This window comes from Lissotriton helveticus, chromosome 1_2, assembly GCF_964261635.1.
Source record: "Lissotriton helveticus chromosome 1_2, aLisHel1.1, whole genome shotgun sequence".
NCBI classification, from domain to species: Eukaryota; Metazoa; Chordata; class Amphibia; order Caudata; family Salamandridae; genus Lissotriton; species Lissotriton helveticus.
Window position 1 is genome coordinate 355,752,379 of NC_136058.1, and position 26,021 is coordinate 355,778,399.

A 26,021-nucleotide genomic window follows, 5' to 3' on the forward strand; every position below is an offset into this window, starting at 1 on the left:
CTACCAAGACAAACCATCAGGATAGGGCGAAAAACAAGGCACAATGGGCAACCTTCAAGCTATGTGACCAGAATACCATTGCCAAAACTCTCTCGGATATCAAACCTAACAACCACTACAATGACCCACTCCCCTCTAAATGCCTAAAAATTATCAACCACATCGTCATGCCAATATGGACAAAAATAATAAATGTGGAGAAGTGTGGCTCAATGGTTAGAGCAGGCAGACCTTGATGCAGAGCTCTGGCGAGGGACCAGGGTTCGATTCCCGCCTCGACGGGTCTTCGGCTCATTAATTCCCCTGACTGGATATTCTCGCCTCAGTGCCTGTTCTGATCATGGGTCCCACGCTGCAACTCTGGGCAATAGCTTGCTTAGTCTCCACAACGGCCCCAAAAGCGCTGGGATGCCTGGCTGCACCTGGGGGGTGCCCAGGAGTGGACATTTCCCAGGAAAGCCAGGAAGGGTTCCTAAGCGGTATACGGACAGCGCCGGGACACCTCCGGTGGAGGTAGCTGTGCGCTTTACAAATTCCGACATTCACTATCTCAAGGGATCCTTCCAGAAGGACTAAAAACAGGTCAAGTCCTCCCCATTATCAAAAAACCTACAGCGGGCCCGGCAGAACCTAACAACTTTTGCCTAGTAACCAATATTCCATTACTTGCCAAACTAATTGAGAAATGTATGCAAAATCAACTGAGCCGTCACATCGCTAATTTCAAGCTACTGGACGACTGCCAATCGAGATTCAGAACAGGCCACAGCACGGAAACAGCGATCCTACATATAGTGGATGATGCGCTACAGGCCCTGGATCACAATCAAACATAGCTACTAGTCCTTCTTGGCCTGTCGTCTGCATTTGACACAGTAAATCACGAAAAACTACTAGCCAGGCTTAATGACAGGATGGATCTATCTGGAAATGTGCTGAAATGGTTTGAATCCTTTCTTCAGAATAGAACTCAAAGATTCCTGGTCAAGCAGACACTATCGCCATCATGCCCGAATTCAATGGGAGTCCCTCAAGGATCTATACTATCTCCATGTCTATTCAACCTATATGTCGAACCCCTAACAGAAATCCTCCGCGACGTAAACATATCCTACCACATGTACGCGGATGACACTCAGATCTACATCAAGATCACGTCACTGGAAGACCTCATGCTAATAAATGAGGCCTTAAAAGTATCATTACACTGGTTAACTAGCAATCATCTGAAACTAAATGCACAAAAAACGGAATTCCTCTTAATTTTACCACCAAAGAACCACACAGACGTGAAGGAATGGACCAAACTGATCACAACTCTAAACTGCACCACTATTCTAGTTGACTCAGCGAAATCGCTAGGAGTCACGTTGGATAAGAACCTAGACATGAAAGCCCCCATCAAATCAATGGCAAAAAGTGCCCGGTATCACTTGAACTATATTAGAAAAGTTAAACCATTTCTATGGCAGACCTCAAACTGGCAGTCCAGTCCTTAGTAATCTCAAGGATTGAATATGGATGTACAACTTGAGCAGGTCTACCAAAAATGTCCACAGCACCACTAAAAGCATGTCTTAATGCGGCCACAAGAGTCATCTCCGGATCTAGGAAATACGACCATATCTCCACACACTTTGAAAGCGTTAAACTGGTTACCATATGAAGCCAGAATTCAACTTAAACTGGCATGTATTACCCACAAAGCGCTCCACTACAAAACACCAAGGTACTTAGCCCAGAAAATTGAGCTGTCCGGGGAAGCAGACCAGCCAGGAGTGCCAGGGAGCTGTTGCTGAAACCGCCCATCTTTCGGAAGAAGAAAACATATAACAGAGCAGCCCCGAGAATCTGGAACTCACTCACCAAACATTAGGAAAATTCCAAACATGGCAACATTCAAGAGGGAAGCAAAGATCTTCCTAATAAGCAAGTTTCTTCCGAAGGCAAATCTGTTCATCACCAACACAGTGATATAGGTGTTACTAACAAACAACAACAAAGCATGTTAAGATAAGTTACCAGCCATGCTGAGAATAATCTTGAACGGTACTTTACTACCTGGGACTCGTTTTTGGATGTTGAAATCATGGAAAAAGACATATCGGAACCTTTTGTATAGAAATAGTGTTACACCTGTACTATAATCAGTCCAAAAATTGTTATTTGAAACTGAGAAGATAGACATGTATAAGGAATATTAAATATATTTAGGTTATTGCTGCTATACAAGATGTATCTCAAACCTACCTCATGTCAATGTGAAACGCTATGCTACACTAACTGTATCCCAATCCTACCTCAGGTAACTGTAAAGCGCTTTGATACCCAAGGGTCACGTCCGCACTATATAAAACTCTATAAATAAATAAATAAATAAAATTGAGCCTCCTCAAAATCATGGACATCCTCGGACCTCGCCAGCGAGGTGACCTGGTCCGACCACTTAATAGTAGACTTCTACATCTCCCCCCATGATCAGCCCTCCTAGCAACCCCCCCAGCTCTATGTGACTCAGGAAGGCCCACAAATAATCACCTCAATCTTTCAAAATTTACATGTTTCTTTAGTTGCCTTCCCTTTCACATACTAACCTTTTACACACATTTGTGTGTGGGACAATGTTGGATTATTTTCTCTGAAACTGCTTTGCTTACAGAACCTGCTTCGCCTAACATTATCACAATTCACTCATGCACCATGTGCATGGCCTCGTCACACATTGTGTAAATGTTGTTCTATTTTTTCATCCACGGGGTGACATGGCTATCTATAAACAAAAACAATGCTGGCATGCACAGGACTTGCAAGGATGATTTTCAATCAAATTAAACAGGCATTTCTGAGCTTTAGCCAGAGGAGCACTTTGCTGATATTGGCGAGGTCTCTATACACTGAAGCTTCAGCCCAGCAGCTTGCTGATTCTCTCTAAAGGGTGTCCAACTCGTGACTAAGAAGGGGACTTAATTTTTTTTTTATCAGGCATCCAGGGTTGGATCATCCAATGCAGGAATTCTTGGCAGGACACACACACACATGTCCAAGACACTTAGGTTAGGGACTGCATAGTAGGAGCTCGCCCAATCTGCCAAATTGTTCTATATGCTTGCAAATATTCACTGTTTCAGCACCGTTGTTGAGCTTTTTATTTCTGTTCCCCATTTTGGGGCTTTTAATACTAATCATTTGCTTCTGTATATTGATTATTGCAGCACATGTATTTTAAACACGAATCAAACATTGAAAATACCCCTTTGTGCATTCCTTCTATATGTATGGTGGCACTGTGAGCTAACTGGTCTGTAGGACAACATATCCATAGGGGACGCATAAAATCAGTCGGGCACCATCCCTGATGTAATGCTGTCCACAAACATGCAGTTGCTACTGTAGGGTGAAAACTACACAGCACCTCTGTACTCACATCCTCAACACATCACAGCCACACCCCTCCCTCAATCAAAAACTTCACCACCTGGATTACCAACCACACCAAAAATTTGCACCCCTCAGATCACCCAAACCTAACAGGACCCCCCAACACACCAACTGGTTCACATATAAACTTATAAAAGCAAAGCACAACTGGAAACAAACCTAGCAGTAAACAACTACCAAATTTAACTAAACACTGCCAAGAAAGATGCCCTCAACACCCGCCTCGAAGCCAGATCTAATCAAACCAATAATCTCTTCTCTATTGTCAGGGAATTCTCCAATCCACAGCAACACACAACACCATCACACCCTCCCAGGACCTCTGCTACTCCCTCACTGAATTATTTCTCAACACAGTTGCAACCATATACAGACACCATAACCCCCCAATGACCCCTAGACAGTATCAACACACTCCCCATGATCAACCGCCACCATCATGGGCTTCATACACTCTAGATCACCCAGAGATCCCTGCGCCATCATATGTTCAACATGGGTATCAGCTCCATCAGCCAGGAGCTCCCCACTATCCTCACCATCTCCATCTCCTCTGCATGCTTCCCAGCTGCCTGGAAGCACGCAAAGATCAAACCTCTCCTAAAAAAACTCTGCAGATCCAGAAGATCTTAAAAACTACCAGCCTATCCCCCTACTCCCTTTTCCAGACAGCACATGGGAAAAAGCAATAAACATCAAACTCACCGACCAACTGGAAACCAACAAACTCCTGGACCCCTTACAGTGAGGATTCCATGCTAACCAGAGACTGAAACTGCCCTTATCATAGCCACAGTCGACATTAGAGCCCTCATGGACAAGGGAGAAACTAATGCCCTTATCTTTCATGACCTCCTATCAGCATTCAAAACCGTGTCCCACTACAACCTCCTACATGGTCTCCACCAGATGGGTATCCAAAAAATAGCCTTCAAGTGGTCACTTACTTTCTCACAGGAAGAACCAAGACCATTCACCTCCCACCAAGCTCCTCGGCACCCAAGAACATTGTCTGTGGTGTCCCCCAAGAATCATATTTAAGTCCAATGGTCTTCAACACCTACATGGCCCCGCTAGCCACCCTGGTTAGATTGCAAGACATGCACATCATATCCAACATGGATGACACGGACCATGTCCCTTTCCTCAGACCCCTTCAAAACAAAATGCCAAATTCCACAGATGCATGCCCAGTTGGATATAGAGAAAGTGCCTCAAGCCCAACTCCGACAAAACCGTGAAAGTCATCTTCAGAAGCACAACTTTCCCCTGAAATGACACGTGGTGGGCCGTCGAACTTGGCCCCCATCCCACACCCACAGAGCATGCTAAAATCCTAGGTATAATTCCCAACAGCAAGCTATCAATGAGAAAACTGGTAAATGCATCCACATCCCCCACAAGCTGAAGAACATTTTCAAATGGTTCACCACAGACACCAGAAACACAGTCATCCAAGCTCTTGTCACCAGCCTCCTAGATCACGGCAACACCCTATACTTACGGTTTACCACCCATCTATTAAAAAGGGTCCAGGCAATACAGAATGCAGCAGCAAGGCTCGCCCTTTACCTACCAAGACAATCTCACATAACACCCACCTCAATGCCCTGCACTGGTTCCCCATGAACAAACAATGTCAGTTCAACCTCCTCACCCACACCTACAAAGCCCTCCACAACTCTGGCCCAGGATACTTCAACGACAGAGTAACAGTCCACTTACCCACCATAATGATGCTCCTAATCCCTCAGTATTTCCCACATGATCACATCCTCAGAAGCAGAATTGGCAGCTGTGCCTTCTCCCATGTGGCCACAAAACACTGGAACAACCTCCATCTCCAACTCCGAACAGTCGCAACCCTTCAGGAGTTCAGGAAAAAGCTGAAAACTAAGCTATTCAACATTTAGCCTGGAGCAGAGGCACCACCCCACCCAGTGCCTGGATTCCCTCACGGGTGATAAGTAGCACTCTATATATCATCCTTGATTTAATGTACTTAAGGTACTAAAAAACAAACCACTTCCTCAAAGAAATCTTTAGGTGCATATGTGTTTAAAAGTACTTTTAGTTTTGCCACAGATGTACTCCACCGCTCACTTTTCACCTTCAGTGGCACACTTGCATCCACCCACAGTAGCACCCCTTGTGCCCATGACGTGAAGTTGGCATACCACAACCTGCCACCCCATTTATCCTTTATCTTCTCATGTTCTTACAAAAGTTGATGTGCCTCTTGTGGCATTACTCTGTGTGCCTATTAGGGTCATATCCTTTGTCATTTGATAGGATTTTGTAACCCTATACCTGCCAGGAAATTGTCGTCACTCCCATTTTGTCAGTGCGAGTATCTCTCCTGTCTGGCAAACCATTAGAGCTACAGTTTTACTGTGTTGTGTATGGAGTAAACCTCTTTCTCTCAAACTAGACAAAATGTGTCCCTATTAACATCAAAAACCTGTACTATCTCTAAGCCCCCAACACCTGAGATCCACCCCAACCTGGTAATCACAATTCACACATGTAGTGCCGAACCCTTGCCCCCAAACAAAAATCAAACTTCACCCACCTAGCGCATAGCTCCTGTACCCCAGGCATGGGGCATCCCTGTAGCCGCACCATAAGTTTTTGCATTCATTTTTGGAAAGTGTCACTGTGACTGCATACCTGCCTCATCACTTCCGACTTATGTATTGTACTCAATCCAATGATATGTACCTCCTCAGCCTTGCACATTTAAATGTCTGCATCCAAAATATATGATACACAATGCTAACATTGTAGTCAAACTATAGACCAATAGATTATTGCCACTGGCTATAGAATTAGTACTGCCTTAGCACTGAATCTAGTCCAACTAGATGAACATCCCAATATATGCCACATTGTTTGTCCTTCTGCAGCAACTACCGAAAGAATACCTCAATTGTGAGTAGCAGTGCCTTTTTAAAATATCTTGCCGTATTGACCAATCAGGACCCCATTGTTGTGACTCAAGAAAACTACGGTGTAGAAATCACAAATCTTTAAGGACAGGTTCATCGCTGGACAACCTTTCCCCGGTCCTTAGTGGGCAGAATAGTTCTGATAAAGATGGTTGTTCCTCCAAAACTTCTATGGCTTTTCATAATATTCCAATACCTGTATATAAACATTTGTTTAGTACTACTAGATCACTGCTGATTAAGCTTGTCAGGGCCAGTAAGCATCCTTGGCTCAAATGGGAGGTATGTACTCTACCATACGACCAGGGTGGCTTTGTAGCCCCAGACCAGGAGCTCTACTATGTGTACACTCAAGTACACATTGCTCACTATTGATGATTCCCACTTCCTTTATGCCTCACCTCTCAATTGTGAGAGACAGAGGCACTAGTACTATTAAAAATTAAGTTGGAAACAAAATTGGCAAACAGGAGTTCAGAATTGGAAACCAATGTGGGATCACACTGCTTCACTTCTCAGCAGGTTCGCCCCTAAGCATTACGGTGCATGCAGTTTGCCAAGCGTGTTTACTTGCAAAAGTCTTTCGATTATTTCACCAGATTGGTGCAGATAAGTACTGGCCATCTCTATACACATGTTTCTGGATGATTATCCATTGTCAGTAGAGATTAGGCATTTCAAATATTTGGGGTTTCTGAGCAGGATGCCAAAGTATTCTCGGGTCACAGTACCTCTGAATGTGCGCAGGTGCCTCTCCACGAGCTCGTCAGCTCAAATGGCTCAAGAGAGCCTTTTAAACAGGAAACCAATGTGGGATCACACTGCTTCACCTCCCAGCAGGTTCGCCCCTAAGCATTATGGTGCATGCAGATCGCCAAGCGTGTTTACTTGCAAAAGTCTTTCGAGTATTTCACCAAGTTGCAGACGTTCAGAATTGCTGCTGTAGCTGTTGTGAACCTAGCTTAGGAAAATTAAAGAGGAAGACCTGCTTACCTCTATGTAACCTTCCACTCCATCATCCATGGGTATTACTGACCTGTGAAGAACACTTGAGAATACTACATAAATCAACTGAACTAAATTTGGAGATCTCTTTCTGAAGTGCTAATTTATTTAGTTTCAGAACCTAGATGACACCGTAAAGTTTGCGTGTGTGTAATATTCCATTTTGTCCTCTTTACCGCAAGAACCATCCTACATTTAGGCGTTATCTCTCCTACTCATGGTAACTAGACTAAAGGTCTCATAACACTGCTTTAGAACACATTACAAGTTGAGGGCCCACTCCTGACACTAACTTCCATTGCTAAGTGGAATCTTAATCTGCACAGCCCAGTATCTGAAGCGACCTGGAAAAATTGATCCTCTCAGACTAATGTCTGGACTGTGTAGAATTCATTTTAAATTCCTACATAGAATATACCTCCCCCGGCTGATGAAACATGGTCTTCGGGAGGACTCAGTATGTGCAAGTTACAGAGAATGCTAGCTTCTGATATCCTGCATTGGAGTACCCCTAGATTTAGAAATACTGGCAATCAATTATCAATCTTTTGTCAATCAGTTATCAATCAGTTATCAGTGCAGTTAAAGAAATGATAAGTTCCAGGATTCGATCTCAGAATTTGTCTGTTGTTGTCTACTCAAGATACTCCCTGTCAACGATTCATCACACTAGCACTACTGCTGGCTAAGGTTAGAATTTCAATGTCCTGGGGGAATGGCCCAAAATCTACTCCAGACAAATGGCTGAAGGAGCTCATATTTTGCAGCAAACCGTTTGGGATGTGTTTGGAATCATTCCTCCTGACCCAAAGATATTTGGGGTTCGCTAACACACTACCTAATCTGTCAGACTACCGACTCAGAGCCAAGCAGTTATTGTGGTATGACGCAAACCCAGGAGCCCCGGTATGGCTGGACCTTGAAACTGTTCCAGCTGTTGGGTTTTAGCAGGGTGCATACCCTGGGACACACACAATATGCATGTGCTATGAAAAGGAGCAATAGATGCTGCACCGTAACATGGCTGAAGTAGACTGAGTAGTGTCTAAACTGAACAAAGTATACATATTATATTATTGGAAATGGTATGGTCAGAAAATTATGCTCCCAATTAAACAAGCATTTGCAATGCAATAGGTCTCGCAAAGTTTGAACTATTGGTCTTGTAAATGACAAATCTTTTACTTATGTGTTGTTTTTGAAAATAGCGAAATTATAGCTTTGTCATTTACAATGCCAATAGTTTTAACTTTCGCAAATGTGACACCTATAGCATTTGTAATGCAATATGTGTTGTATTTAAGTGACTTAGATGTATTGATATTACAAATAACAATGGCTTTTAATTTTTTTAAATACTTAATACTTAAATGAAAGGTATTGTAATTTATAATGGCAATAGCTTAATAGCTTAAACTTTTGTAAATAACTTTTGTGAAGATTATGTTCAGTGTATTTTATTGTGACAAAATCCAAATAAATATCAACATCTTTTTGTGACATTTGTAATAAAGCTTGAAACATTGAGAGAACATATTTGAATCAGTTGTTGTTGAATGGTTGCACAGATTGATACTGTGGTGGCTCTGAATGATGTTGTGGCGGCAACAAGTGATGCTGTGGCTGGTGCTATGTAAAGCGCTCTGGGACCCGATTTCTCGGGTCTACTTCGCACAATAGAAAACTAAAAAAAAAAAGTTACGATGACAAACTGGTAGCCATGCTGTCTGCCTAGTGTCTCTCTGGTGCTCCATTCAGGTGGACCTTTTTTCCACTCGGGCCATGCTTACTGCTATAATTATTATAACATCCTGTGTTTCTGGGCAAATCACTTTATCTCTTTGTGCCTACCAAAAAAATAATTATGTCTTTGTTAAATGTAACTGGTGCTCATATAAAGTGCTCCAATACATTCAGGTCGAATTCGCGATTTATAAAAAAAACTGTTACACTAAGGCACAACCATTAAGAGGCATAATTTTTGCTTCTCCCAAAGTGACCTCTTTGCAGGACATTGCCCATCAGCCACTATGGTACTCTAGAGACTGGAGACTGGAGGGATGCCTGTGTCCTCTGCATGCCAGAACTTAGTTTGTTGCTAAGTTATTTCAAGGCACTTATTTTGCCAGTTCTTTACGCCTGGTGGCTTCCTGCTTGGATGTGGCTCAGTCATCTTGTATGGGACCTGCTAAATCTGAGATGCTATTTTGTTGTTTGATTTTGATTCAGAATAGCGTAGATTAATGGCAGAATAGTGAGCAGGTGGTGAAAGGGCCAACTGATTGGCACGGATTCATTCAATCGCAGGAGGAATGAATTATGTATTTAAAATTAGGTCCCTGACTTGCACATGTGAGCAGCGGCAAACGTGTCGCAACATCCTAATTTACAGACTGAACACGTACATTTGGTCAAAGTAAGGCAGCATCTCCTTTCTGAAGAGGGAATTAAATAGTTTCATGAGCTCATAGTCATTTCACAAAGGAATATTTGGAACATTGGCTAAAGGGTCATTGTCTCGAAACAATTTGCAAAAACGGATTCTACCGTTCTCTGTATTTAAATCTGTAGATGCTGCTTTTTAGACATTCAACTTTTAAAAGACCTCTGCAAGTAGCCTATAAACATCCTCAAATCCACTAAAACATGTTTGTTGTTATCGTATCAGGTTTGACCAATGTGTTTCAAATGCAGAATTCACCACCATTTTGCTTGCATTGATTTTAAGGAGAGTTTCATCATACTGTTAGACTGCATCGCTTGACGTGCCAGCACCCCCGCCCCCAAGTTCAGTTTTAGTTGCAGCCGTGGCCACCGATAAGACTGCTGAAATACATATTCACTAAGACTGCTGAAATACATATTCACTATACACGCGACGTTGGCTTTGCCAGTGCTTGTTCATTTCGAGTCTAGTCATGCCTGCATGGAGTTGGCCTCCTGAGATGCGAGATATTCATCCAGGTAGGGGGGTTGTTGGCTGTTAGTGCCTGGCACGCCCTGCAGGAGCCAGCTGGGGGGCCCCACCCTTCAGAAGGGCCCCATCCTGCCCCAAGTTCTATGGACATCTGGGAGAGATGGGAGACCCGGGTCCCTTTCCCCTTCTATAGGGGGCCCCATCATTTGACGTCACACCGCTGGCAGGAGGTCTGGAGGGTGACATGACACACAGGGGCAGCACCTTGAGGAGCCGAGCACTTCTCCTCTCCTGAGCACCTTTGCCAGCGCCAAGAAGACATCAGGTAAGTGGTAAAAATGAGCCCTGCAAAAATCTAAGTTTGACGCTAAAGAGCAATAGAAATGGGCTGGAGCTGGAAGCACAGGCCCCGCCCCTGCTCGGATGGAGAGGGGAGCATTATCCGCTAAACTTCTCCATTTCATCATTCGTCTTGTGATTGTAGTGAACCTAAAGGTACTTACGCTGCGTCATGTGCCCTTCGAGCTGCACGTCACCTGACTCAGTCCTGCTCGCTGCACTTCCCATCATGTGTCAGTTGTTGCCTTAACAGCTCCCTTGGCCCTAGAGTGCCAAGAGACCCAGGAACTGGCGAACACGGCACTATAACATAAAAACCTGTGCATCGCAACATATAGGCAGGCTAGGCGCACTGAGCTGTACATTAGAAGCAGGCCATGTATAGCTCTGCCACCTCTGAGGCCCACGTGACAAACGCGGCCTCTGGTGACCCATTGAACAAGCCACAACAGATTTACCGCCACGCTTCTCCCTGTGGACACATTCTCCTTGGAAGAGTGAAAAAATTAATTGTATAAGTTGATTGTCAGACTACTCACGACTCAACCCCACCTCCTTTTTGCTGCCCCACCTTAACCCCTAACATATGGGTCCTCGCAGTTAATGTTTTCCAGTCTCAGCACTTATTTATTTATTTATTTATTTAATGCGATTTTCTATAGCGCGAACATTATCCGAAGGTGTCGGAGCGCTTTACAAAAGAACCAGTTCCGTTACATAAGGACTTAGGATTACATGAGTTACATAAGAGATACAAACAGGAACAAGGACGGGACCGACTTTTCCCACTGTATACAAGCACAGTGTAGTGAGTAGTCCTGGGAGTGGCGTTTCCTGGTTTATCACTTATTTATTTATTTATGCGTTTTTCTCTCGCGCTGACTTTAGCCGAAGGTGTCGGAGGCTTCACAATAGGAACAGAACTGATACAAGAGAACATTACAAGTGAACAAATAACAAAGCAAAAGTTACATTACATGAGGCAAAAGTGACAATCGTGAGCAAACAATATACAAGAGGAGCAAACGGTGCATTAAAGGAGGAAAAAGAGACTACGCACGCACATGTACACGCACTACAGCACCCCGGTACCTCTAACTTGCCCTCCCAAGGTTCAAAGGAGCCAGTCATCCCGCTACGCTCTTGGCCTGGGTGGGATAATGCCTCCTCTCTCCCAGCCGGTACTCACAGCGGTTTCGGGGATGGGGGGAGTGAGGGAAAGGGGCCGCTCTCAGCGAGGTGGGGTAAGAGAAGTCTCCATGCCGGGCAGTGGTCACAACGCCGCCCGGGCTTCGCCCTGCAACTGCCTACGAGAACAGGGCTAAGTGGCTAAGGATAGGGCTTGAACAATGTCACGTGATAGAGAGGACGCCCAATGGGAGAGTGAGTACGTTCTGTGGCGTAAGGCGGACTTCCAGGAAATCCCTGTTGTGCTGCTATAGAGGCCTCGAATACGGCGTAGTACGTCTGCTCTACATCCTGTAATTGTGGGCAAATCGTTTAATCTCCCGGTGCCTACCAAAAATGAATGTGTCCATGTGTAATGCCGCCACCACCGCGGGACAAGAGTAGCCTGAGAGACCCGGTGAGGTGAGGGGGGGTGCTGTGTGTGTGCGCGTGAGCCCATGAGTGGTGGGGGGTGCATGCGTGGCTGTGTGTGTGCACGTGAGTGGTGGAGGGGTGTGTGCGTGGCTGTGTGTGTGCGCGTGAGTCCGTGAGTGGTGGGGGGTGCATGCGTGGCTGTGTGTGTGTGTGCGTGAGCCCGTGAGTGGTGGGGGGGTGCGTGCGTGGCTGTGTGGGTGCGCGTGTGTGTGTGTTTGTGTTATCGGCTTCCTGGCAATGTGGGAAAGGAGATGTGCACGGCGTGTAAGTGAACGTGCACGCTCTCATGGAGAAATCTCCTACACGTGCACATCCCCTGTCTCAGATTCCCAGGAAGCGGCCAACATTATATACTTCGGTGGACGCAATGCTTCGCATTGCTTTCTCTAGCTCGACCTAAAAAGGGAATTGTCCTATTTCTAGCTCTCGCATACCAATTGGCTGACTTGGGGAAGAGAACTCTAAAGCCCACTATAAAATGTTCTAAATAGTGCATGCATAACTGCTTGACGCTTACATATGTATAATTGTGGTTATGGAACTCCTTGGGCCTGATTCAAAGAACTAACTTAAGACAAAATCTTAAACCTCCTACTTTTGGTATTCACAGAAGTTAGGATTTTGTCTTAAGTTTGTCTTAAGACAGACTTAAGACAGACTTAAGTTAGGATTTTGTCTTAAGTCTGTCTTAAGTCTTTCTTAAGACAAACTTAAGACAAAAACCTAACTTCTGTGAATACCAAAAGTAGAAAGTTTAGGATTTTGTCTTAAGTTAGTTCTGTGAATCGGGCCCAAAATCTCTCTGTCTTAGGCAATCAGAGGCACTGTTCTGGAAACACCTGAAAACATGGTTTTTAGATCGGCTGTTGGTTTTGTTTTGCCTTCTATGAATCTCCAAGTTTCAGACTATCCAGCTCTGGGACACTTCTCTCGAAGTAACTATTGCCATTTAGAATTTCCATTATTATTTTTATTATTATACCTTAGAGTGTCCTCTGTTAAGAATGTCTTATACTGTAACACGAAGCAATGAACGCAGGGATGTATCCCTCATTTGGAAGATGTATAGGGGCGTATTTCTAAAATTATTACTCAGCACAACAAGTCACCTTGCTGCCCCGCACTGGGCTGCGTGATAGGGAACCTGCAGGAAAGTGCCGCACTTAACATTATACAGCACATTCTTCTTATTTCCCAGCATTGTCGCACAATGCGCAGCCTAGGGCCAAAGCTCGTATCTTTGCTCCATGGTGCAGGGGTGCCTGCATTGTAGGCAGGATTGTTTCTGTGCAGGAAGGGACACCTTACTGCACCATAATAACAATCCTGAGAGGCATTTTCCTCTTTCTATGTGTACTGCAGGATGCAGCACACATAGAATGAGGACGTCACAAGGAGAAATAAAGCTATATCTCCACTTGCAGCTCACCTGGGAAGGCAGAGCATTTAGACGCATTCCCATGTCAGCCACTGATGGTAAATCTGGGAACGCGCCAAAATCCATGGGTGGATGAATGGGAACACCCACTCTCCAACCATGGGATGTCTTCCTGGGGCAGAGTAACGCAACCCAGCAATTTGTGCTGCGTTGCTTTACTCTAGATTTATCAAGCCATGCAAGTCCACACAATGTTAATTCAAAGATAAGAGTTGCGCTGCAAATCTTTAATAGGTATGCTCCATAATGTGCTAAGTTTGTTAATGTCCAATGGTATTTTTTATGAGAAAAAAAAAGAAAAGCATTGGCAGAACTACTAGGTCTGCCTTGACAAGTCTGTGATTTTGTTTTCATTTGTATTTTTACAAATATACGTAATAGGCACTAAAATGTTCAAAAGGTAAAAATGCTGCTGTATAAAAGTAGTGTGCATAATATAGGATGTTGGAGTAAACAGGGTCCTTTACATACTCAATGATATTTTTAAAGAAAAGCTGTTTTCTTACCTCCATTTTGACAAAGGCAGCAACAATTTTCTGAAAAGTACAAAATGAAAACTTATGAGCAAACACTTACAAATTAGTTTCATTTGCACCTGTCAACCCTATGAGTAATGCTAACATGACATGCTACCAATGGATGACGTGTGATGTATTTGCATACCAGTGACAGTTTTATTAATGCATTACAGAGGAATAGGAATGAAACACAAAGGGCCTCATTTATGAGAAGTGATGCATCGCTGTGTGAAAGCAGCGATGCGTCACTTCTCAGTGCGCCTTCCTGCGACATGATTGATGCGTCATATTTACTGTATGAAGCATCATATCGCAAGGAGTTACAGATGCGTCAGAATTCTGACGTATCTGTATGGCGCAAAAATGACGCATTGCTGGAGTGTGTCACAAAATTGACGCAAATCCAGCAATGTGTCCTTTCACATGGGGCAAGCCCCATGTGAAAGGTCTTGGGTCAGTCTTACGCCTTCTGTGAGGCAGGCGTAAGATATTGACACATTTGCACCCTAGAAGTGGTGCAGTGAAATCAATCTGGTAGATTTCACTGTGTCACTTCTACGAGGCTTACTTGCGTGGGAACGCCCACCCTGCATACATTATACCTGACGGAGATATAATGTAATGCAGGGGTTTACAAAGTGACGCATCTGCTTAGATGCATCTCTTTGTAAATAGGGTGCATGTTTTACGCTGCTGATGCATCACAAAAAGTGACACAACAGAAGACTAAAACTGTTTCAAGGCATAATAAATAAGGTACAAAATATGTAAACACAAAGAAGATCGACACTAAGGGCCCGATGTAGGTAATTCTTATTTACCACTTCTTAAATACCGAATTTTACCGATTCGGTATTTAAGAAGTGGTAAATATGAAGGGGGGAGATGTAGGTATTTCCAGATGTGTAAATAACGAATCTTTAAGATTCGGTATTTACCGAATCTGGAAATACCGAATCGGTATTTCCTATTGATTCCTATGGGCTGTGAAGCCCATAGGAATCAATGGGCAATATCGATTCTGTAATTACAGAATCGGTAATTACCGATTTTAGCAAGGGTGCAGGGGGTGTCACTTTGACACCCTCTGGCACCCCAAAAATAGGCATGTGCGCCATGTGGCACACAGACATGCCCTAAGGGCATGTCTGTCTGTCACATGCCTAGGTGTGCATGCACACATGTGCATGCACACCTGAATTCGGTATTTTAACACCCAATTGGATTGGGTGTTAAAATACCGAATTTGTAGGGCCTTTGGGACTCTGAAGAGTCCCACCTACATCTGAGATTTACCGAATCGGTAAAAATACCGATTCGGTATTTTACAGAATTGGTAAATTTACCGAATCGGTAAATTTAGCGATTCTGTAAAATTGTGCTCCTACATGCCAAATCTGTAATACCGGTCGGTAACGGCCGAAAATACCAATTTTCGGCCGTTACCGACCGACCTACATCTGGCCCTTATTCTTTTAATTGTTTGACAACTCAAAATTTCAAGGAACATTTTTTGAGGGATAGTTTCATGAAAAGAGTTTCAAAGAGTTCTATTTCACAGAAGCTGGCAGTTCATTTAAGGGGTCCATGGTGCAGTGCCCTGCCCCTGCGAGCCCTATTGCTTTATCCCTGCTCACAGTGAAGGACAGGTTGTCACGATCAGTCTCCCTGGGCCCCCAGATCTGCAGAAGTCATATTTAACCCCTTGGTGCAAGGACTCAGTTCAATGCTTCCCTTTGAATTAGAAATCCAGTTTGACTGCGACCCATACACAACCCACTGAGTAGTGCTGTGTAGGATATGCTTTCTGGTTATGATGAGTCCCACTATTTTTTCTTTTTTGTAAAATATATTTTATTAACATAATGGCAGTACAAAGCTTGATAATTGAGGCGCAGTGAAATAAACAAAGGATATACATAAAACGCAATAGCATTATCCCCCTGTTCAGACCAATAGAACAACAATCTCCAAGCGTGCACCTGTCCAGAGACCAGTAAATTGAATATGGGATCTAGTCTACTGGAAGGGACGAAGCAGTAGGACACAGGTGAAGTGCATTCACCAAGAAGGTTAGAGGGGAAAAGGATGTCTAACGATGGGGATGATACCGTAAAGGAGATATAGTGATCTCAAGGCTTCTGGTAGGAGTGAGACAGAGCAGGGGAGTGGCAGGGACTTGACACGTAAGCACAGGGGATCTCCCTGGTGTGAACCCGATGGTCTAGCCATCACCCTTGACGAGAAGCATCATATTAATCCTTCAAAGAGGAATCATCATCACCCTCATGGGGGTAGCAAATATTATCCTCTCCTCGCTCCCCTACAGTCCATCCCAATCCATCTCAACAATGATGGCAGCTTCCACCAAACGTGGACTCGTTTTAGGCAGGATAACGCTGATCTCAGAGCTATGGGTGCTGTCCTGTACACATCCTCTTTTGTCTCCAGAAGTGGTTGCACCCTCACAATCGCCTCCGTAGCACTCCACCGTGCTGTAGCAAGAACCTCATCTCTGCCCGCTCGGGTCTGCCTCTGTGATGGCCTCATAGCTTGATGTCTCCTGGAGCATTGGTGTTTATATTGGTGCAGTGCGGGGATGTCATCTCAGTGTTCCAAATGATCCAGAACAGCATGGACATCAATCCAGTCCCATGCCTCTGTCGGTGTGTCAAAAGATAGTGATTCACCATCCTGCAGTACTCTAAGCTTGGCAGGAAAGAGCAATGCATAAGGGAGAGCAAGCTCACATAACCATTTCCTGATGTAAGTGATGGGGCCCAATGTTTCTGGACAGCAGCTGTAAAATTTGGGTAGGTAGAGACTCTAGCATTTTCCACTAGGTAAGGGCCTGTAGTGCAGCCTTGTCATGTCTTGGGCTCAAGAATGCAGAAACCGGGCTACCATGGGTCAGGTCGGTCTACCAAGGTGTTGGGTTGGCAGGCTCTCTGAGTTCACTCTAAAGTATAACATTTGGAAAATCTCTCTGGGCCTACCACCTCCTACAACCAGACCTCCATGAAGGAAATCATCAAACCCCCTCTATGCACCCAGGGTTACCCACTACTCAGCCATACCATGAATCAAGGGGGAATGGTCCTTCATGGTAGGGATGAGAGCAGCCATTGTGGCTTCAACAACCTGGACATGGTCTGAAATTTTCCTAGGTTAAGCACGAAGTAGGCTGAGGTATTTGCCACTGAACTGTAATCCAGGTGGAGGTGATTACAGCCAGGATAGCATCCAGTCTATACCCCTGTGTGGGAGCATGATCATCATCTGAACTCTGCAATGGGACAGTAGCACTGTGCTCCCCTACCACAGGGGGTACCAGTGGATCCTACTTAGACTTGTACATGTGCCCCGTGGTGTACTCAGGCTCACTCACCATCAACTCCAGTTTCACTGGACGAGCCATAGGCGAGGAAGACAAGTGGCGAGCGGAGATATTGCTCAGTAGTATAGAGGGTACCAGAGCAGGGAATGAGGCACAAACCAGATTTTGCAAGCAGGAGTAACAAGTAAGTGGACTGTAGACCCCCTACCTCCAGAGACGCCAACCAATAGTGGTCATAGGGGACTGCACACCAGATAAGCAGGCATCATCCTGGGACGCCGACTTATGGGGGGCCAAGGCACTGCCCACCCTTGTCAACAAGAGGTGCAAACCAGTGACGATGCCTGATCCTTCAGGGTGCCTGTGTGGGGGGCCAAGCCACGCACTCAGTAAGACAGCCACCAGGGGGCCTTCAAGGCGGTCCTCACAGGTAACACTCACTTCCAGCAAATAATGGCAGCTACGTTGGGCCACTCCAATGGGCATCCCTACAGTCACGGCCTAATTTCTTCAGTGGGCATGCTAAGGCCCGGTACACAGAGGGGCAGGAGTGAAGTCCAGGCAGCAGGCCCCTGAAACCGCCCCAACCCCAGGGACTGGTGTTCCTCCAGCCAGGGACCCGCCAGGCAAGTATACCATTTGCCAGCCACACAGTGCTCCCAGCTATTCCATGGACGTAGGGGTTCATCTTCCTTTGCGGGAGCTTGTCCCAAAAGTAGGATCAAGTGAACAGGGCCGGACTGAGAACTAAAACCGGCCCTGGCAAAGTGCTCGGCCGGCCCCCTGTGTGTGCAACCGAGCTCTTTGCCGGGGCCGGTTTTCGGCCGATTTTGTTACAGGGCCGATTTTGCAGCTATGCAGCAACAACGGCCCTGTAACAAAAACGGCCCCCACTGCCCAAAACCGGCCCCCACCCTTGCGGCGCACCGGGGGATTGCCCGGTGCCCGCAACGGCCAGTCCGGGCCTGCAAGTGAAATTGCTTGGGCTGGGTGAGAATTGCTGCGCCTGTGCTTTTCACTTCATGGTGTTTAGCTCCACCCCACACCCCCACGATCTGCCCCACTAAATGGATTCAGGAACACAGTGGACCACAAACCCTCTTTCATAAACAAATAACACACTTAAAATAGCACTAAGAAACAGGGTATAAAATCTTTAAAATGTTGATTTGTTAAAACTCACATCTAGTAAATGAAATATGAACGGTAGCCACACGGAATGAAAAAAGGAATGCAGCAATGCATGACCTGGCCAGCAGAAACAATATGAACGTTCCTAACATCATTAGCTGGTTCATAGCATCCAAATACTTTATCATTGCTTCTAGACGCTATGCTGAATTTTAGCAGAGGCAGAAAATAGAAAGCCTTGAATCGAGTTTCTTAACACCACTGGTGTTTAGGACGGCTCCCGGCCGTCATGAGTCACAGTAGGCGTGTTCTCATGACAGCCGGGAGCCGTTCGAACGTTGCCGCTCCACCCACGAGCGATTAATTCCCCGCCTGTGCGGGCAAATGAATCAGTGGGCAGAGTTCAGACGGCTCCCTTCCATTATGAGCACACGCCTACTGTGACTCATGACGGCCAGGAGCCGTCCTCAGTACCCAAGCGCCATGCACAACCCGCCCCCCATCGCGGCAAAATTAACACAGCAGCAAAGGGATTAAGATGGATAGCACACTATACCTTCTCCCATAAAAATGCTTGTTTATCTATTCTCTATCACAGCTCTTGCCTGGGATTGGTTAGCAGTGCATGGCTGAAGGCAACTTCTTTGCACCACTCCTGAGCAGCCCCATACTGAGGCTGGTTGTCGCTGCGAACTAACGTGACCTCTGGCTTGATAGTTCTTTTGCGAAGCCCCTCCAATAAATAATGAGACAGCTTTATTTTTCAGTATGTGATTGCTGATTTGACCTCATATTTATAAAATAAAACTACTAGTACTTTCTGACGCAACTCTAAACAAACATGAGAAGAAATGCTTCATCTCGATTAATATATACATAATATTCTCCTCTAACTAAAACAATAAAAAACATATCTGCTTCTACTGTAAGCATCCATGATGTTATGGCAGCGCCCAGAACAAAAACAGCTTTGGGGGTTTTTCACTGAGAGGACATGAAAAATATAAGTACACATGTCCTGCTTTTTAAATACCACGCACCCTGCCATCTGAGTAGATAGGACCTACCTTTGGGGATGGCCTACAATTATTAAAAAGGACATTTTAGGCCAAGCAGATGTTTGCATTGTCACTTTAATGATAGCACAATATGCGCAGCAGTCCTCTGGTGATACCAAATTTACATAACCTGGGTACAATTTTGTGCTAGGCTTTGAGGTAAGTTAAATATATCAATCAGGAGTGAGCACATTTATGACATGTTTATCGGATCAGAGCACATGCACTGATGCCTGGCTAACAGTGCCCCAGTGCGTAAAGTACAAAGAAACAGCAGCATCAGCTCAGAAAAGAATGGGAGGGACCAAACAAAAAGAGATATTTTTAAAAAAAACTACTCAAATCTTTGATAAAAAGTCTTTTGTATCTTTGAGCGAGAAGGATATGTCTTTTGATGTTTTTTTTAAAATGTGGATTACAACTAATAGCCAAAGTAATGGAGAAAATATGACTATTGTGTAGTTTTTTCTTGTGCTTTTGTAAGAAATCTAGTACTGGAGTAACAGAAGGACTCTTATCAAAAGAAATTAAATTTGAGTGTCAGTCCTAATATTTCCCAACACTACTTCCAAGCAAGTCTTCATAAATTTTTCTACTTTAAATTTAGAATATCTTTTTGATGTGATAAAAGCTCCTTTAACAAAAGGTTAGCAATTATGGTTTATGATCACAATCGAACATCTTTTGTCTTTAGGCTTATCGTTTTCTTAACAGATAAAATTCTAGGTTTTTTTTAGGTATAAGTTCAGTTTTCCTATTGTCTTGAAAAAATCTTTATAAAAAGAATACACCGTTTTTTTTTCATTATTAGTATATCTGTTTTACCTTTAGGATTACATTTTATCTTTGTCTAGACTATTAACAAATAGTGCTTTCCATTAAAACGCCTGTACCAGGTTGTATGTCTGTACTTTAGTTTCGAATTAATTGTATCACATTCTTGTCCAACATTCACAACATGTTCTCTTTCCATTGACTCTATTTTATATTTTCTTTATCTCTACCATCTTTGCTTAGGCCCCCCTGGTGACAGCTTCTGAAAAAAGATGCCGTTTTTGTACTTATGCCTTCATCTGTGTCTCTGATCACTACTGTGACAATATTTTTAATCAAACGCTTTGAATTTGCAGAAAGAGTAATTATTTCTTTGGTATCACAACATTTTTACAGTCTTATCTTGCCATTATCATTTTGTAGCCTAAATTACTGACTAATTATAATTGATAATGTTTTTATAATCATTTGAATCTCTAATAATTATCCTAAATTACTCTCTTTCTCTGTGTTCAACCTCTTTCTCGAATTTTAAAAACATTTCATCTAGCAGTTTAACTATTCAATACGTATTTTTCCATATACGAATCTAATACTCTTTGATGCATGCCATGTCCAAATCAATTTCCTAACCTTCCTTTTTCAATTATTAAACAGGTATTATGATAAAATCACGTAAACATGTATATTATCCTTTTATGGAGAAATACCTTTCTGTTTTCACATAGTAAAAGTTTTCAAGATAGTCTTTTTGTATCCTGTAGTATTTGTTTTACAGCAAGTACTTTTGCATTATATGTCTCCTTAATGCTTATTCTAATTGTCTTAAATCAGATTGTGATGCCATGGCAAAACTCCATGCCTCATAAATGACCATTAATCAACAAGTGATTGATGAACAAGGGCTGATCAATACGTGACCGACACTTTCAGCAATTAGTGACTTAAAGGACGCTAATTGTTAGCTCTTGAATTGTTTGGAGGGAGTGACATTGGTGGAGTCTTTTGTTGTAAGCTACAACAGGGCCCACGCTAGGTTCCCATTCTAGCTACACATTTTAACTTGACATCTTTTTCTAAGGGTGAGTTTTTATATACTTTACATTTTCACGATAATGTACTGAGAAGTTATTTTACATGCAGCGCATTTCTTAGTAAGAATTATTATCATGTCGCTTGTAGACTCTGTCCTAGGCTAGGCACATGGAATGCAATACCCTTGTATTTGGTTTTCCGGTTGGAGACATCTCTAAGGCTCCAGACAAACCATTACATCAGCTCTGCACCTTTGACACAGTGCAATTGGAACAGTGCTCTAATTATATAAACTGCCTCTGTGCTACGTTCCTCTGTGATTATTCTGGAACGCTCTGCACTGTGACTGAAATGCTGCCCTGCTGAATCTAACCTTCATTCTACCAAGGATGATAGCCTTTTCCATCCAGACTGACTTCCTGGTACGTCATACTTAGGAATGGGTTAGGCTGTCCTAATGGATCCAACTGAGGGTACTCCCACTATTACCAAGACGGCTACCTGAGGGCTGAGCCTCTAAGAGGCTCTCTGGCTTGGGATCACTTTTTAGGGTAAAACTCTGATTCAGCCTACCCAGCCGTAGACTGAACCTGAATAGTCCATGATCACCCTGCTGCCTGAAGGGCCTAAAAGAGACTAGAAATTCCTGGGTTGCCCTGAATTCATGCATTCCTGCCGCAAAGCTTGGGACAGTTCTGACGACTCTCCGACCAGCAGTCCCGTACCTGAATCCTGACTGTCTTCTAGATGGGCACCTGTAGCAGACTCCTGGTCTGCGATTGGATTGGTGCCCCGTCTCTAACCCCATGGCTCAGAGCCCAGTGAGGTAGCTTTGGTCACCTGTGCCTCCCAGCACACCTATAGCCCAGCAGAGTCCTGCCACTGATCTGGTGGTGAAGATCGGAGTTTGCCATCTTTGAGGCTGTGGAGTTCCGACTATACAGCTGTCGTCCAAACCTCAGGCTTCTGAGCTGCTGGTGATTTTCACCTGATGTCCCTTCCTGCTGCTGCGCACATCCACGACAGGCTGCTACTGCATACCTCTGCCCATGATCACCCGTAATCTGACACTGACCTGCACCATAGAGGTAGCAGCCATCCTGTAACCGACTACCTGTACCCTAGACTAGGGCCCATGCTGTGTCCTGCTGCAGCCTCCGCAGACTTGCACGTCATGTGAGAGGGTGACTCTTGTTCCTGTCTAGAAATCCTACCCTGCTGCAGATGCCAGCATCCAGGGCCTCATACCGCGCTCATCAGAAATCTAGTGCACTGCGTCTGCCTGTTCCGGATCGTGTGCTGATCATCGGGTGAGGTACCCTCACTTATAGTTTTGAGATTTGAGAGCTAGCCCCATCACCCGCACTGAGCTCCCATAGGTGTGCTGCAACTTTTGCTTCATCTTTTCCTGTTCCCTGCTGGATACCCTTCACCAGAGCAGGACCAAGGTTTGCTTCAGCCGGGGCCAGCTTTACACAGCGAGGTCAGTAAATTTGCGTTTTAGGCCACCGGTGCAGGTCTGAACTTCTAGACTGCCCTTTGCAAAGCCCTTCGACTCACAGTTAGGCCAGAGAATCCTCAACTCTGGGCCACATCTTTGGTTTCTAGTTTTCCACTTACCTTACAGCATGTCAATGGAACCCTATTTTTCCTCTAACGATCCTGCTCATGCTGGCACGTTCTAGGGACATATAGACACGGATAAAAAGAAACAGACACTCCGCTTCTGCCAAAATTTAAATGTTAAACATGTTTGGCACGTTCTAGGGACATATAGACACGGATAAAAAGAAACAGACACTCCGCTTCCGCGAAAATTTAAATGTTAAACATGTTTGAATAGTGTCTGATTCATAAATGTTTTCTGTTTCGCTGACTACAACACATTGTGCAATGCAGTGATTATTTCATAATACCTAGTTTTCATATGACATTGAGTAGGGGAGCCTTATGTTCTACTTAAAAAGACTGATAGAAACACATTTGCTCTCAGCGATATCTACTGGCCTCCCAAGTGCCTTTCACCTGTAATTAAGCCCTCCACAAAGCTCCAAGGAGAATGCCATTTATTTGAAGTGTCTCTTGTCTCCTCTCAACCATGTCACATGAAACCATAGCACCAGAGCCAATGTAGTTCACCAACATCTGCTCCACCACAGAGCAAAAATGGAAGATGCTCCCATCTTTGGCACATACTGTGTCTTTATGTCCACAATGGCTTTCCATACCTAAGTGGTGATATAATATTGTCCTGGATTCAGCATCATCTGGGTCAGCTCCTGTGCCATCACCTGGGCCAGCAGATCACTGACCCATAACTAGGCTGTGCATTCATTACACAGCTTCTATCTCATCCTGACTGGGAACTGACGGCGGGAGGTTGTCACAATGTCCTATCCCCTCCACAAACTTCCAAATTTTGTTCTGGAGGGATTTGTCCAAGAAATCTCTCAAATAATCCCCAAAAAATATCAAACTCAACCTTCTCAAACAACTCCCAGAAGGACTAATAGCTGATAATTACTACAGGGCCAACAATGGTAGCCTGAACACCGACCTCATCTTTTACTCCACATGCCCTGCAAAATGAAGAAACATTTTCCCACCCCACTTACATATCACACAAACAAATAAAAATCCATATGTATTTAAACTCACAACCACTGCCTTCTAAAGCTTTAGAAGGGAGGACTCCATTGCTATCCACAGAAAAATGAACATAATCCAAGCATCAGACCAACACTCCCCCATCTTTGATCAACACTTCCTGTCACTTCTTGCCTCCATAATACAAGTTGGTTCTCTTACCAATACTTACCCTCCCTTCCTCTCTTGATAGTCAGTCACACCAACACCACACACACCCTCACATATGATCACACGGCCATACTGCCCAATGTCATGCTCAGTAGACATGCGAGCGCCAGCTCGACTTCTATCACTTTAACTACTGTTCCCCCCTCGAACACAATGCCCCATATTCAAACCTCCCAACCCAACCAAACCACCCTTTCATCCCACCTATAGGTGCATAGGAGCTGCGCGTTTGGATAATATAAACTAAGGGAATGGAGCCAAGACTGATTCCGGACACCCCCAAAGGATATGTTAGACCATAGACCAGCTAGCTTCGGTGCCACTATAAGCCCCCTGTATTTCACAGAGGCGCTGACATTCTCTGGCAACCACTGAAAATGACAGCCCTGACCCCTCAGGGATCGAGGAAACAGCACAATATTTTCGCTAAGCCACTCATGCTCACAGGGACTCAGAGACATACATAAAATAAGTGATGGGGCGTTTTCAATAGGAATTTATTGAAAAAGAATCATTCTCATGTAAAATATATGTGCTGCAGAAATCATGAGACAGAAGCAATAATATATGATCGCTATGGCCAATAGAATAAACAGTACCTAAATCTCTAGCATAGTGCTAAATAATGGATAAATGCAATCATATAAATGCAGGAATTCCTTTGCGTATCCCTACTGACGCCTACCCTCGCTAAATGTACCTAATATATGCCTAAATGTAAGAGCATGCATGTAGGTATAGTCGGAGAATGCCAGGAATCCCCCTAGGAGAAATCCAATGCAAATACCTGGTGGGAGGGACTGAAGGTCCCCTTCTTGGTCTCAAGTAGGACAGCCCATAAGGGATGTCAGACCACTGCATGATGGAGAATCAGCATGTAGGACCCTGCGACAGCATAAAGGGATCTCCTCTGTAAGTCTAGTGTCAGAGTGCATCTTTTATACTGAAGGTATCTGATAGTTTGTGGTTGTAAGTATGTAAATACCTAAAAAGTGACTGAAACCATGCACATGATGCATGTCTTCCAAGGATGGTGACCTATGTGACCTATGTACAGACTTATTATATAGAAGGAGCAGGGGATTAAGATATGGTAACGAGAATCCTTATGCATAACAAATGAGGAGGCATTCGGAGAAAGCCACACAACATTTGTTCAGATGTAGGTAAAAAGTCAGCACCAAACCGGTCATGGAGATAATGGTAGGATAAATATAGGTGAAAGGTGTTTCATACTCTATAGCCAAAAAAGACATAACAGCCCACCTCCGAATCAAGACCCACTGCCTGTCCATGCACTGGATAGCCTCCTCGATACTTTCAACTGGCGCCTAAGAGCAATAGAACATAAACTTGACTCCCTAACTATAGACTTCTCTCATTTAAAATCTGGTTTTGACAGCCGAGCTAAATCACCACCCTACTTTGCCCTAAGAAAAGAGTCCTGCTCTCCCCAAAACAGATCTCCTAGCGACAGCCAACACTTTATCCTGTCCACTATACCCCTAAGCCAATGATCACACAGACCCCCGTAACCCCAAAGCTCTATCTCTCTTGGAAGCAGAATCGTTCAGCAAATCCTAGAGCACAAATACCTTGCTTGCAAACCTCAAACCTCTCTCTAGAATCCAGGTAATTTAGGGGATGAACCAATACACCCAAGC

General features: G+C 44.3%; 1 protein-coding gene across 2 annotated transcripts in view; it reads right to left on the reverse strand.

The window, feature by feature from the left end:
* The window catches only part of LOC144807916 (uncharacterized), a 503,122-nt gene that overhangs the window by 84,804 nt on the left and 392,297 nt on the right, over positions 1–26,021 (reverse strand). For both annotated transcript variants that reach the window (XM_078673509.1, XM_078673507.1), the window contains one exon: positions 14,194–14,223. In XM_078673509.1, the coding sequence (XP_078529635.1) occupies positions 14,194–14,223 (30 nt within the window). The remainder of the gene's footprint in view (positions 1–14,193; positions 14,224–26,021) is intronic.